This window comes from Talpa occidentalis, unplaced genomic scaffold, assembly GCF_014898055.3.
Source record: "Talpa occidentalis isolate TD23 unplaced genomic scaffold, MPIMG_talOcc4v2.1 talOcc4.5, whole genome shotgun sequence".
In the NCBI taxonomy this organism is placed as follows: domain Eukaryota; kingdom Metazoa; phylum Chordata; class Mammalia; order Eulipotyphla; family Talpidae; genus Talpa; species Talpa occidentalis.
The window spans coordinates 99,846,733-99,862,860 of record NW_023604861.1 but is presented as its reverse complement, the minus strand read 5'-3'; the positions used below and the strand labels follow the sequence as shown (position 1 = coordinate 99,862,860).

At 39.0% G+C, this 16,128-nt stretch overlaps 1 protein-coding gene across 8 annotated transcripts in view; it reads right to left on the bottom strand.

Moving 5' to 3' along the window:
- INPP4A (inositol polyphosphate-4-phosphatase type I A) overlaps positions 1–16,128 on the bottom strand; it is a 121,954-nt gene that overhangs the window by 43,662 nt on the left and 62,164 nt on the right. For all 8 annotated transcript variants that reach the window (XM_037527906.2, XM_037527909.2, XM_037527911.2 and 5 more), the window contains exons 5-10: positions 6,391–6,509; positions 4,192–4,308; positions 3,832–3,911; positions 2,223–2,334; positions 1,623–1,713; positions 745–892 (exon numbers count right to left, since the gene is read on the bottom strand). In XM_037527906.2, the coding sequence (XP_037383803.1) occupies positions 745–892; positions 1,623–1,713; positions 2,223–2,334; positions 3,832–3,911; positions 4,192–4,308; positions 6,391–6,509 (667 nt within the window). The remainder of the gene's footprint in view (positions 1–744; positions 893–1,622; positions 1,714–2,222; positions 2,335–3,831; positions 3,912–4,191; positions 4,309–6,390; positions 6,510–16,128) is intronic.

The window sequence follows — 16,128 nt, the reverse complement described above, 5'->3', positions numbered from 1 at the left end:
AAGTACATTGTAGCTATGTAAATATGTACAAATATGGAAAAGTTGTAAGGAATTTTGAAAAATTAAAATAACTATAAAATATATACCTATAGAGAGATAAAACAGCTTGTTGCCAAAGTATTGCTATTTTTCTCTCATATAAAATAACTGTATTAAAACTAATAGGATTCTGGATGCATTGTGTTCTCTTGTGTTCTTGTTATATTGTGTCCATAATTAATGCTGCTTTGTGAAAAGGAGTAGAAATGACAGTCTGGGGCAAACAGGATATGGACTCTGCAGTGCCTGAACTACCTCTCAGGTCTCTCCCTAATGACAAATGTATTGGGCCAAGAGATGCAGAGAGCCAGCATGTCCTGGCTGGTTACATTCAGTCTTCTGGAGCTGAATGGAAACCACTGACCCAAGCAGCTACAACCAGAGAATGACCAGCCATTTCTAACTTTCTATGCTGAATGAGAGCAAAGGGAAGATGCGGGAGGGAGGGAGGAGGCAATAGGAGCTGAACATGCTTCTGGTGTTTCAGGCACATTGTGAAGTCCTCACACAGAAACCTTGTCACACAGAGACACAAACTGAGGCTTTGGGTAAGCCCAAGCCACAGAGCCAGCAAGTGGTAGATGCTGGGTTTGCATCCTGACCTATCCATGCAAGTGCTCTACCCACTGCATTTCAGAACTTTCCCAAAAGTAAGGGTATGCGCGGTAGACGCATGATGGTGGCTGACCCTTCCACTGGCCTCACCTGGCTGCATCTTCTTCCAGAAGGAGCTTCACGAACTGCCGGGGCACATGCAAGGAGAGCACACTTTCTGCCATCTGCTCCAGGATCCGAAGGTGGTTGCCATCGGTGGTTGGGAATCGGTACATGCGGCAGATGGCCCCGCCAAACACTGAGGTGGGGTGGTAGGGGAGACAGAGGCTGTGTGAGCTGGGTGCTGACTTGCTGTGCAGGTCTTCCTCCCCAGGTCCTCAAGGGTGTTGAAACTCTCAAGACTTCTTACTGTTCATCTCAAGGGAATTAAAACACTTAAACCAGGGGCCTCCCTGGTGGCGCAGCGGTTGAGCGCTGGGCTACGAAGCTGCCCGCAGCCTCTGCAGCGCCAGTTCAGGCCGCCGGTGAGGGTCCCACATGGCGCGCAGACCTCTCCTGCCACCCGCTGCTCCCCTCAGCAGTATATTTCATCAGCCTGCCTATTCCACTCCCTGCTCTGGCTCTGGTGAATTCTCTCACCCTCATGTGCTTCTGTCTGTACCCATTGCTTGTATAAATAAATAAATCTTAAAAACAACTTAAACCAAAAACCCAAGTGACTGAGCCTGAATGTTCCTCCTTCATCACATGCAATCTTCTCTCAAAATGTATAACTCAACGTGTAAGGGTTAGAGCAGGGAGCTTATCAGTCACCAAACCCAGAATGAAACACATTGGAAGGAGGAGGCTCTTCCTTGGAATATTACCGTTTTATATGCTGGCAAAAAGAACAGCATATTGATTGGAAGCAGAGAGGAAACCATCAGGGTACATGACAGTGGCAAACAGCAGTATGGAGGAATGGGGAACATGGGCTTGAGTGGACATGCACAAAAGTGGCAAGGGGACCAGCAGAGGATGTAGTTTACCTGATTTCAGTAAAGTGTCTTTTCTCAAAGAAGCATATTTGGATCGGATTCCCAATGCCTCAGTCAAGCTCTCATCAACGGGCAGAACCATCTAGTAGTAACATGTACAGAAAAACATAAAGAAAACTATGAGACTACTCCAGAGCTCTCAGGAGAAATGATGGCTACAGACAGCATAAAAGATCTCTTAAAATAAACAATCACCATTAACTTTATAAGGAATACGCTGCTCAAGTCACAAATTAGTCCACATTCCATTCTATTGAAGAGATATGCAGATGTGGAGTGTGCATATCTGGGAATGAAAGATAGTAAGAAAATGCCAACGATAATCTGGGTCTCCACAAGCCACTCCTCTTCCTTCCTGACAGCATCTCTACCCACCCCACTCTACAGGAGGTCACTGACATGCTCCAGGGCTGCACTCCCTAAAAGATACGATCTCTACTTAGAAAAGTGCTTGGGGGGTACTGGCATGTCCTGCAGAGGCTGCATCAAATAGCAGGTCCTGCCTTTCCCTTCTCCAAGCACAGAGGCAAAGTCCAGCTGGACACGCCTCCTTACTCCTTCTAATGGAGAGGTGGTGGGAGGTGGGCTCACCCTCCCATTCACGGTGTCCAGAGACCGGGTCACAGGGGGCCGCTGGTCTGATTTCTCCTCCATCTGCCAGCCGATCACAGTGATGTTACCCACACGGTCACTTTCTGCAGACCTGCAATGAGCAACCTCGATAAGTGTTGCAACTGCACTTCTTTTGCTGCTTAAATATAAAGCTCAGTCATCCTCCATTGTATAGGGGTCCGGAGAAACCAGAATCCAGCCAGATGGTCAGTCAGCCAGTATTCACTGCATGCACTAGCTCCAGGGGAAATACTGATGAGGGCTGCAAGGGAAATGGACACAGCACCAAAGACAAGCATGGGTGTGCCTGGAGGAACAAATGCTCACTGGGGAACTGCCTGTCAGAAGCAGGACTAACCCTTGCCCCAGGGACATATCTCAGACTCAGGACTGGAGAGCACCCTCTTCTGGCACTGGACTACTTTCTGCTTCTTCCCACCTCAAGTTTTGATTAGTCCCAAAGCCTAGGCCTGAATGACAATAAGCTTAGGTCACCAAGAGTTTCCCAAAGCTTCTGAATCCTGACATGTTACAGCTGATGCTATACCAGGTCTAGTCAGCTTTACCCCTAGGGCCCCTCAAAGTGGCAGTCAGCTGTCTGTGGCCATCTGATTCATCTGGGGAAGGTCCAAGGACACCCTGAAACTTCAGGATTTTTATTTAAGATGTCTGATTTAGCTAGGCTCTAAATTTTAATGTGGTCACATCCATGTACCATCTCCTTTGTGGCTTTTTCTGATTGTTCTTATACTTGGAAAAGTCCTTCCCAAAACTATCTGTTCAATAGTCACCGTCAGCTCCTTTAAAAAGGATGCTGGCCATCCTAAACTAGATTTAGTTCTGGCCTAGGATATACCTTAATATTTTTCCCTAACAGCCCCTCCCCCAACATTATCCCTCTAATTTTCCCTAAGACTCTGCCTTTATCCTGAGTCAGATTCTCCATGCACACTAGGGAGCTGCAGGGCTCCCATAACGTCCAATGTCCACAACCCTATCATTGAAGGAAATTAATCTTCTGTGATAGAATTTTGTTCGCTAATTCTGGACTATTTTCATAATTTTTACATTTTTTTTGGGGGGGGCGGGGAAGAACACCATGTCAGGGTTTAGGTATGAATACTCCAAAAATTAATTTGGGAAGGGCTTTCACCATGACATCTTTCATCTTCCCTCCAGAGATACAGTGGGGTTTCCTCCCTCTCTTCTCCCTTCCACAAATATTTGTTGAGCGCTAGACACTATTCCCGGTCCTCAGGATAAAGCAATAATGCAAAACAGATTATAATTCCTACCTTCTGGGAAATTCTGTTCTATTAAGGAGGGGACAAATAATAGTCACTAGATATGTATGTAGGTTTAGCACTGAAAAAAGCTGTGCTCTGTCTCCTATGAACCCTACACATTTCCATTTCCTGATAGGCCCTTTGCTAGGTCTTTTACCTTGCCCTGATGGTAACCAAGCCCCTTTAGACCAGTCTGGGAAGGGGCAGGGTACTCTCTCAACATAAGAAATGGCATCTTTCCCCCTCTGTTTCTGGACCTCATAATTGTACATTCTGTCAAAGGAACAAAGTTAAATACCAACCTTAGTGTTAAATGCAACCTATGATGCCTATCCTGGAGCAGATCTTTGACAATGAATGTTCCAGAGCCCAGTAAATACATCTGAGAAAGAGTGGAGGAGAGATACAGTATTAGCGTGTTCACTTTGCTATTGGTCCAATTACCAGGTCCCAGGAGAGTCCAGTTGGCTGGTTCCCACAACACATCTGACCCTCATCCTCATCTCAGAAGTCCAACAGGGATGCTCAAAAAGAAATTCCCCAAGGCAAAGAGGTTTGCACATCAGTTACTTTGTGAGCCAGTAGTGAATCTTGTGTTCAGTTCTCACTCAAATGGTTACAGAACTTTAAAAAGGGGAAGAAATGTAACATGTTTACTTAACTGTTCCCTGAGATCTATCTTTGACATCATACACAGAGAGTTTGATTTGTGTCATCTGATTGATAAGAGAGTCTTGAAAAAAGGCAATACTGCTTAGAAATATAGGATTGTTGGTTCCCTAGAAAAGAGAATAATCAGAATACAGTGTTAGGTTTATAAACGTAATTGCTTTTGAAATACATCAACATTGCAGAATGAGAAACTATCATTCTTACTAAATTTGATCTACGCAAATGCTAAAGCAAGCTTAAATGTATGCATACAACCAAAAACCTGCTTTCTAAAAAGGAACAATGCACAACAGACTATTCTAGATACAGACATAAAATGGGCCCACCACACAAGCTGTGCCCAGAGCTCATTCCAAGGGCTTCTCAAACTCAGGAGAGCTTTCAAAAACTGAAACAAGTAGGGCCTGATCTTTACAAGGTGGTCCTTTTCTGAAAAACAGTTATTTTCTAATTGCAGGTGGCCATTTTGTGACAGCTTAGTCCTGTCCCTCAAGCCCCAAAATATATTCTCTTCTTAGGCAGTGGTTAACTATCTCAGTCAAACAGTTTCTACCCTGCTGTGGGGTCCATGCCTCCAGCAGTATTCCCTATGTAGCTCCAGATCCAGTTTCTCAGTGTCTACTGGGCTGTCCCTCCTGGGTGCTTGGCTGAGGCCTCACCCAGCCCTTCCCTCCATCAGGCCTTGGTTAGGGGACTCTCTGACTCTATCTGAGGTTATGCACCTGAGCACCTGCTTTGGTGACTCCTTCTCTACTGTTCTCAACCACCCAGGGACCAATTCCCCCTGAAAGTCCCACCCCCAGAACCTGTCTCATATGCACCCCTTACTTGTATTCCTTTGCACCACCAGTCAGTTCCTACATCACCTCCTCACAACTGTTTGAGGTAAGTCCTCCCTGAAACACATCCCCTCATAAAAGCCAGCATACAAATAACACACAACTCCCCAGCCTGATATTTACACTTTCCTCTCTTGCTCTCCCACTTGTGTCTTTTGCATACACTGAACAAGATAGTTATTCTCCACACCCACATGATGCTTTCCTATCACCATGCCTTTGCAAAGCAGCATGGGCATCACCTGGGAGTTTGTGACAAATGCAAGTCTTAGGCTTAATCCAAACCTATTAAGTGAGAATTTCACTAAGTCCCTCCACCCCCGAAGCCTCCAGAGGGCAGGTGAGGACCTCATTCTGATGCCAGCCTCATCTCCCTATTCTACACTTCCCACACTCTGCTGTGTATAGATGCAGCCAAGTTCATCTGGGGCTCCCCACCCACAGGATGGTAAGATCTCAGCCTCAATGGTCTTTGTATTGTCCACAGCGCCTAGTACTGTGCTTTATGTGTAGGTAGTGCTCAACAAATGCTTAGAAAATAGAATTATTAACAAACTTGAAAACAAGTTTCCAAGAGAATGAAAGGGTGGTCTATCTGCTAACATATTATACTGGGGAAGAAGAGGAAATGCAGTTTAAGTTTGTTTGAGACTGCTCGGAAGGGTATAATTCACACAGAGCTCATACCATGCAGAATCTTACACCAGCAACTCTTAGTTTCATAGTTTATATATGTGCTCAATTATCTGAAGATTTTGTAAAATTCCCTCAGTAAATATATATTATTTATTATAAAAAAAATACAACTCAAAGGATATTAAAGAAAAAACCAATAAATATTTACATAGAGAGAAGCAGCCACATTCATTTCCCTCCCAATCCATAAGATGGTAAAGTCGCTGAGGGCAGGGACTGGGCCTCAATGGTGGATGTCCCCATAAGGGATTTGGTTAATAGTTAACGCTCTCCAAACCGATTAATGTGCACAATTCTCTACAAGTAGCAGCCAATTGGAAATGACAAGGAAGAATTAGGTTTATCTCTTAAAAGAGGTAAATCTTTTGCCTCTTAAAAGGCAATCTAACTTATAGGATCATTGTTCAAAAGTAAAGAGTAAATGGTCAAGCACTAATAATTGTAAAGGATATGCAAATATAAATGCAACCCACATGAATAAGTATGAGAAAAAATATCAATGTTCTGGAAAACCATGGGAAAATGGCAACAATTCACATAAATATAATTGCAGCTGCATGAGCTCAGGTCAGTGAACAGCCTTCCTCCCATCAGGGCTGAAAACACTAAGGGAGCTTATCAGTCCCCCATCCCCCAGGGGCCAGCAACACCCACCTCGATAATCTCCGTCTGTGCATGCTTTGTCCAGAAGGCCTGAGGAGGGGTGGTTACACTCACTGCTACAAAACTATTTGGTTTTCGATCTAGGGATGGCGTGTGCAGCTCACTGCAAGCTATAGAATCAAGATGGGAACAAGATGGGAAAGAAATGAATCTTTTAAGATTAGGTTCCAGTTAGTTCTCTGTTGGAAACATATCCAAAGAAAGCAAGAAGAAAAAAAAAAAAAGTAAATGTTACTCAAAGGGATAAGATGATCATGTTGTCAGTAAACAAAAGGTGATTTTTAAAATTTGAAACAATCTCTTCCCACACTCCTTCTTTTCCCGCCCTCATGACAGCAGTACCCAAACTGCGATGGAAGGTTGAGCTAAAGAAGGCTTTCAATGCCCATGGAATGTTGCATGGCAGTCTGACCATAAGGCTTGACCTTAATAATGTATTGCATTATTAAGTCCCTGAGCTAAGGCAGCCACAGAGTCAATTAAATCAAGACACAGCTACACACTCTTGTATTTTATGATGGCCACTGCCAACCCTATACTTAAAGTACCCCATGGGTCTCTGTGTGGATGTATGTTGTAAGCAAATTAAAATTCTATAGCAAAACAAAGCCTTTAAAAAGAAAAAAAAAAAAAGGAAGCCATTGCTCATTTATTTCTTTTATAAGACTCATCAAATATAAGTTTACTAAAAATGGTACATTTCAGAATTAAAAGTACCCTGTAGAAACATTTCAATTTGTTGTAGTAAGCATTTTGAAATAGATAACAAGACCCAGATGATTCTATTATGGAAGTGATTCACAGGAAAATTTATCATATGTTACTAAATCGAATATGCCACCTGTTATAAAATGCACAATGAAAGAAAAAAAATACTGCCATTAACCTATGATATACTATTGATGTAAGACACTATCTAAACAGAGATATTAAAACATGAAAAAAATACATCTTGAAATTGAGGAAATATATAGTAAATTCATGCTCAACAATAGTAGAAACAACTAGCTTTTTTGGAGGGAGTCCATTTAGAATACAAATGTTCAGTTATTATCTTTTAAATTAAGAGCAAAGAACATTAAGACTTATGAACTTTATTTTAGTCTTTCACAATGTGAAAACTTTTGGTTATAGATAGTGTCAACGATTATACAATAATGTGACTATACTTACACATTTAAAATACACTTAAAACAGTTTAAAAGGAAAATTCTAATATGATATACATGCTACCACAATTACAAAGTAAAAACAAGAATTAACTCTAATTTGAAAAAATATATTTTCTTTGCACAAAATCTGTTGCATATACATTTTTCTCAAATGTATATGGAGTATTTTTAAGAATAAACCATATGTTGGGACACAGGTCAACTGTCAATAAAACTATAATGACTGAAATCACACCAACTATTCTCTCTGATCACAATGCTGTAAGACTAGAAATCAATTACTCAAAAAAAAAAAAAAAAACAAGAAAAAAAAAAAACAAAAGCAGACATTCTGTAGGAGAGAGGGAGGGAAAGGGATCAAAATGAGGGAGGGAAGTGCACAAGGGACTATGGAGATGGTGCATGGTGAAATGGTGGTGGAAATTCTATGAGGACTACATCTGAGAAAAGAAAGCAAAAACTGTAAGAAAAAATAAAGAATAATAAAAAAAAACAGGAAAAACCATAAATACATGGTAACTAAGTAATATGCTGCTTAATAGCTATTGGATTAAAGGGGAAATTAAGACAGAAATAAAAAAAATACCTCAAGACAAATGAAAACGAGAATAAAAGACACCAAAATGTATGGGATATAGCAAAAAAGCAGTCTTAAGATAACTGTATTGCAATGCAAGCCCACATTAAGAAGCAAGAAAAATTCCAAATAAACAATCTAGTACTACACCTAAAGCAACTTAAAAGAGAAACGAGAACAAAAGTTAGTAGAAGGAAGGAAATGATAAAAATCATTGCAGAAATAAATGAAATAGAGATGACAAAGACTACACAAAAGATCAGGGCAATGTTAATAATTAGAAACGAAAGAGGAGAAATTATCACAGATGGTATAAGAATACAAATAATCATAAGGAATTACTATGAATATTTTACACCAAAAACTTTGGTAACCTTGAAGAAATGGACAACTTTCTAGAACAATATGCTTTACCAAGACTAAACCAGGAAGAAAGAAAAGTTGAATGAACCAATTATATCATGGAAATTGAAGCAATAATCAAAAATCTCCCCCAAAACAAAGCCCAGAGCCAGATGGTTTTACAAGCAAATTCCATCAAACCTTTAAAAAGAACTTATGCCCATTTTGTCCATTTTCTAAAAATCCAAGAAGAGAGAAACTATAATACATTTTATGATGCCAGAATTACCTGCACCAAAACCAAATAAAGACAGCACAAAAACATATACAATTTAACAATAAAAATATAAGCAACCAAATTAGTAAGTGGGCAGTGGCTCTGAACAGACATCAAATAGGTCAATTAAACACATGGAAAAATGTTCATCATCACTTCTACTAAGGGAGATACAGGTAAAAATCACAATGAAATATTATATCACCCCAGTGAAAATGACACTTATTAAAAGATGCACATTCCAGAAAGGATATGGAAAAAGAGGAACCTATTAACTGTCAGAGGGAATGCAGACTGGTGCAGCAACTTTCTATCAAGAAAACAATCATGATAGCCCTAAAAAATTAAAAAGGAAAATAACATATGACCCAGCAGTTCTATTCTTGGGCATCTATCCAAAGAACATAAAACCATCAACTCAAAAAATTTTATGTTCTACAATGTTTACTGCAGCATTATTTACAATAGCTAGGATTTCTAAACAACTTAAGTATCTAGTGATAAAAGACTGAATCAACAAGCATATTCCACACAATGGAATTATTCAGCTATATTTGGTAGATCAGAGAGTACAATGCCTCAAAAGGGTATGAGGAGAGTTTAACTGAGATGTTATTCATCACGTTCCTTTGGAATAGGTCATCACTGGCTATCACTGTGTTTTGAAACTAGCTGTAATGATCTAACGGCTTTTTGCTTCTAATTACACTTTAATATTGTATTGCTGCAAGCACTATCTCTTTTTGTTAGCAAGACATTTTTGTGTTTGTTCTATTCATTTAGATATACCCAGATATTTAGCCAGGGTCCCGTTCTCCATGTTTTTGGATTTTTGCATTCCTTCCTGCATCTGGGAAGTTCCACCGGGAATCATCTTGCATCTACTGAGGAAAACCCGTTTAGGTTGCCTATATTGCCAAGTCTGGGTTTCACAAATTCCTTTAGCTTATATGGTCTGAAATGTCTTCATCCCATTCTTGAAGGACATTTTCTCTAGGTAATTTCTCTCAGACCTTTGAATGTATTGTCTCTGGGCTTCTATTTTTTTCTGTTATGAAGTCAGAAGTCACTCTAACTGTTGCTACTTTGTGTGTGTGTGTGTGTGTGTTTTCTGGCAGCTTTTAAGATTTTACATTGAGTTTAATTTTCAGTAGTTTTGCTATGAAACATCTAAGTATATTTTCTTTTATTTTAATTCTGTGACTTGTACTTAGACAGAAATGCTTAAATACATTGTTTTTGTACTGTTTCTCTTTAAGATCTTTGGACACATTAGAAATGTATATGAAACTTTCTCTCTCTCTCTCTCCCCCCCTCCCCCCACTCTTTCTTCCAGTAGTTTTCCATTATTTTATCTCTTTGGCTTTATTTTGGAATTTTTCTTCTTGACCTATGTCTAAAATCACTAATTTTCTCTTCAGTTATGTTCAATCTGCTCTTTCGACTGATTCACTCATTTAGCTGCACTTACTTTATTTTTAAATTCTAAAATACGCATTTAGTTTTCTTTATTTCTAGTTCTCTGATGAAATGTTCAATAATGTCTTTATCCTTTAGTATAACTGATACTGCTATTTTAGCATCTGGAGCTAATATATCTGGAGCTTCTATGGGTCTTTTCTTACTGTTTCTGTTCATGTTTCTCATCTCGTATTTCTGTTATCTCTAATTTTATGTTGAATATATTTATAAAACCATTTATAGAATTATTTGAGACCTAGGGTGATGCTTTCTTCAGAAAAGATTTAGGATTGCTTCTGCCTGGTGCCAAGAAGCACTAGCATTCAAGGGTCACCTTCATTTATTTTCAGAAACTGAGCCAACCCTGTTTCAGGTCCCCTTACTCCAGAGGTGTAAACTTTCAGATCCTATATCAAAGTAAGAAGTATTCACTAAGTATCATTTCCCTGAATGGCCCTGGAAAATCATTCCTGAGAAGCTGTCAAAATCACTGCTCGGCCTTGGGATCTCCTTGCCGGGCTCTCTGACATCACTCTAAGTTCCCAAAAGATTGAGAGGACAACCTCCATCCTCAAATCTTTTACTATTTATTCAATTCTCTGGAGATATAGACTAGATATTTCTTAGATTTTGCCCTTTTTCTTATATGTCCGGGATGATAGGATTTGAATGTTGCTATTGCTTCCATTTATTAGCATATGAGTATCTTTACCCCTGGAATTCAGAAATTTTATTTTTTTTAAAGAATATTTGCTTCCCACCACCCCCTCAGATTGAGCCCCATAGAATTTCCTTCCCAAGGCATCTGTGCACCATCACCATAGTCCTCTGTGCTCTTCCCTCTCTCCCTCTGATCCCTCTCCCTCCTCCTCCCCTGCAGTATGTGTCTGATTTATAATTGTCTGTTTTTGCTTTGTTGCATTTTGTATTATTATTTTCTTATACTGATGTCTTATTTGGTTCCCCTATATTCCTCCTATTAGTGAAACCATCCAATACTTTTCTTTTCCTTCTGGCTTTTTTCACTGAGCATAATTTCTTCCAGCTCCATCCATGTTGCTGCGAATGGCATGAGTTTTTTTGATTGCTGAATAATCTTCCATTGTGTATATATTCCACATCTTCTTGATCAAGTCATCTATTTTTGGGCATTTGGGCTATTTCCAGGTTTTACCTATTGTAAATAGTGCTACAATAAACATAGGTGTACAGGTGTTCTTTTGAATCAATGTTTTTGTGTCCTTTGGGCAGATCCCTAGGAATGGAATTGATATTCAGAAATTTTATAAGGAGCTGCCTAGCACCTGGGGGACTGTCTGGGTCTTAAGATCCCTTCCTCCTCTCAGGAAAGGGTTTGGCTGTTACTTTTGACCCACTGCTGCTCCTCTTCTGTCTCTTTCTCTTTTTTTGGGACTCCTGTCAACCAAATATTAGACCTTCTTAGGATTTTTCCCCTCTTCACTCACAATCTCTGCTACTTGGTATTTTTTTTCCATCAGCTCTGAGATTGTTTCATTTCCTGTCACAGATTAATAACCGTTTTCAACAGTGTTTCTTTGACTTTACATGTTTTCTATGAAGATACAGCAATAATTCACTTATCATAAAATTTACCCTCTTAATGTACGTAATTCAATGGTCTTTAGCATATTCAGAGTTGAGCAACCATCACCACTAATTCCTGAATACTGTCATTATTAAAAAAATTAAAATTAGCCATCATGCCCCATTCCCCCTACCTCCAATCCCTAGAAACTACTCACTAATCTACCTTCTAACCATACAGAATCTGAAAATTTCATATGAACACAATCATATAATACATGGCCTTTCATGTCTGGCTTCTTCCGCTCAGGTTTTCACGGTTCATTCATATTGTAGCAAGTTTCAGTATTTCATTGCTTTTTACTGCTAAATAATATTCCGTTATATAAATATGCCACATATTATTTATCTATTCATCATATCTATGATGGGTATGTGGGCTATTTTCACATTTTGGCTATTATGAACAGTGTTATGGACATTTGTGTACAACTTTCTTTTGTGGACATATGTTTTTATCTTCCACTGCATACAGACTTCTTGGTTAGCTGTACTTTTCTTTCAGCAATTAGTATATGTGATCCTATCGCCTTATGACTTCCATGGTTTCTGGTGAGATATGAGCTTTTAAGCTTATGATGACCCCTTGTACATGATAAGTCACTTCTCCCTTGATCCTACTTGGGAGTTCATTGGGTTTCTTGAATATCCAGATTAATATTTTCCATCAAATGAGGGATGCTTTCGACCATTATTATTTCAAATATCCTCTCTGCCCCCTTCTTTTTCCAGAATGAAGTTCATAGCATGTATTTACTGTGTGTGTGATATGTATAGTATACTGGTATGCTTGATTGTCTCTCATAGGTCTCTAAGATTGTTCGATTTCCTTCATTCTGTTTCTTTCTGTTCCTCAGTTTGGATCATCTTAACCGATATCTCTTCAAGTCTGATGATTCTTCTACCCATTCAAATCTTCTGGTGATTTTGTTCATTTCAGTTATTATATTTTTCAAGTCCATATTTTCTGTCTAGGTCTTTATATAACTTCTATATTCTTCAATAGTAGTCAATATTTGGTGAGACATCATTCATATAATCTCTTTTAACTCCTTGGATATGGTTTCCTTTTGTTATTTAAAATAGTTGGGCTATTTAAAATAGTTGATTTAATTTTTTTTTAATCTCCTAAGTTAAACATCTGTACTTCCTTGGGGGTACTTTCTAATGACTGTCTTTTTTACTATGTATGGGCCATATTTTCTTGGCATTTTTTAGCATGTCTCATAATTTCTTGTTTAAAACTAGACATTTTAAATAATACGATGTGATAAATCTAGAAAAGATTCGCCCCACTTCCCAGGGTTTGATGTTTCTTTTGTGTTGCTGTTGCTGTTTGTTTAATGACTTTCATGATCTAAAAGCAGTATTTTCTGTCATGTGTGAACACTGACATCTCAGCCTGGTTAACGTAATAGTCAGTGAATGACTAGACAGCTATCTCCTTCAACACCAGGAACCTTATCAAGGGGATTTTGCTAAGAGTCTCAAGGTCAGCAAGCAGTTTATAATTCTGTGTCTCAGTCTATATTTCCTGTTTACACAGAACTTCAAGGTAAGGCCACAGTGCTTGCTTCTGGTCTTCTCAAGTTTACCATCATCGTGTACATAGCCCTAAACATCTACACAGCCTTATACATGTACTGGTCATCAGATTCCCAGGAATATATCAGAACTTTTCAAAGCTCTTGATGGATATATCATTCTCCAGATTTTTCACATCTAAGGTTTTTTTTTTCATTCCATTAATATTGTTTTTTATGGACATTGATGGACAGTAATTTCTTATTTTGATGAAGTCTATTTTTTTCTAATTTTAAGAAGTGATAGGCTTTTTCCTTCTATAATGTCCATGTCCTTCAAAACAAATCAGAAAACAAAACAAAAATAAACCAATGGACACTGACAACAGAACTTAAGTTCCAGAGCAGAAGAGGCTGAGAAGGGATGGGAACAAGGGGATAGATGGTCAAATATGGATCTAAGTAAAAAGAAAAAAGAAATTATTCTCTAGGAAAGGGAATACCCCATTGCCAAATCTGGCCAAAAGCAATGTGGGGCAGCATTTTTAAATCCTTTCCCAGTTTTATCAGTTCATTACTTAACACTCTTTTCTCTCTCCCAGTGAGTAGATAAGGCAAGATGTATGCACATGCTCATACCAGTAGAAACAGGCAATAAAGCCCTGAGTCTTTGATAATATTTTATTATTAATTGTGAAGTGATAACAATAAATCTTTTAAAGTGGGGGGAGGGAGAGAAGGAAGAGGAATAAAGAAGTTAAAGCATGAAAGACACTCAATCTGTCATTGCTGCCTCTGAAGACAGGGAATAGGGAACCCGTGCCAAGGAAAGAGGCTCCCAAAATGCTGAGAACCTGCCTCAATTGATAGCTAGCAAAGAAATAGGGGCCTCAATCCTAAAAACAAAGTATTAATTCTGCCAACAATCTGAATGAGCAAAGAAATGGATATCCTAGACACTTTGATTTTGCTGACATTTAGATTTTGGTGTTGTAAAACTCAAAGCAGAGATTTGGGTGAGTCTCTTAGATTTTTGATCTAAATGAACTATCAGACATGAAACCTGTGTTTAACAGTTGTTGTTTTATGTTAAATTTTTTAAAAGATTTATTTATTTTTAAACAAGAACTGGGGTACAAGGTCAGAGGCATGGGAGAGTGAGAGGATTCACCAGAGACAGAGCGGGGAGCAGAACAGGCAGCCAGACCAAAGGCACTGCTCAGGGGAGCAGCAGGAGAGACAGGAGAGGTCTGCAGCGCCATGTGGGAATCTCCCTGGCCGGTCAGGAATTGAACCCGTGTTGCAGAGGCTGTGTACAGCCTCACAGCACTGCATTCAGCCTGCTGAGCCACCGGGGAGGCCCTATGATGTTAATGATTTATTTATGTACAGAAGAACTGAGGTACAGGCCAGAGGTACGGGAGGTGAGAGGGACTCACCAGAGACAAAGTGGGGAACAGAACAGGCAGACTGACTGAAATACTCTGCTGAAGGGAGCAGCGGGCAAGGCAGGAGAGGTCTGCTGCGCCATGTGGGTAGCTCCCTGGCCTGCCGGGGATCGAACTCACACCGCAGAGGCTGAGGACGGCTTCACAGTGCTGTGTTCAACCCCTTGCGCCATCAGGGAGGCCCAACCCTAAAATTTTAAATTATCATTTATTTACTTCTAGAAGTTTTAAGGTTTTATCACTTTTGAAAGTTCTACTCTACATCTGCTACTATGTCCACCTCAATAGGAATTCCCTTATTTGACTGTTTCACTTGCTTTCCCTGCTTTACATCCTTAAATAACCTTGGTCTGGATTAGGTGTGGATTCTTCACATCTAAGATTGAAATATCTGGATGTTTTGAGCACTGGTGATAAGATCTAAAGGTCAACAAATGAGGGGAAAATTGGTTATCATGTTTAGGGGTGATGGGACAATAGCCACATTCCAAACACATTTTCCTATGAGTTACATTCTCTTCTGGTCTCATCTTCCATGCAGTCTATCTAATTTCTCCCAATATATTACTCCTAGTTCAGGTTCCATAGCCACCATGAAGCTTTCTCTTAGAAGCCTACAGTCACATCTCCTCCTGTACACTTACATCATTCCTTTGGCATATTTCTATAGAAAACAGTAATCTGTGATATGTATGCCACATCTCACCAAGCAGATGATCCATAATCCGAGTGGAATAAATACTATTGAGTCAAAATGATAAAACATGTTTCAAGTATATATCATCTAATTCAGCAATTCTATATCCTAAGGAAATAATCAGTAAAATGCATGAAAGATACACAATTATATTTTCTGTAGTGCTTATAAAGGCTAACTAGATAGAATCTAAAATGTCCAACTACAAAAGACCAGTTAAAATAAATATGCCACGGACAATAATAGATTCTATGTAGGCATCAAAATGACAAGGCAGATCACAGCTTTATTAAAATGAAAAGAAGCTGATATTTTGCTTCATGAAAAAAAACATGTTAAGAACAAAAGGATGATATTTTGGTAAACAAATATACAACCAATACTGTTAAAATTTTCTATATAGCACTATATAGACCTAAAAAAAAATCTGCAAGAACATATACCAAAGTCCCAACTATGATTCTCTCTCTGATAGGGTTTTCTTTTTCTCTTTAGCATTTTCTGTTAAAGTTTTTCAAATGGGCACATTTAATTAATTTATTTTTTTTTAGTGTAGCTTCTTTTTTAATTTAAATTTTATTTTTATATTCCCCATACCCTTATTTTGACCCCAAAGCGTCCTTTTCC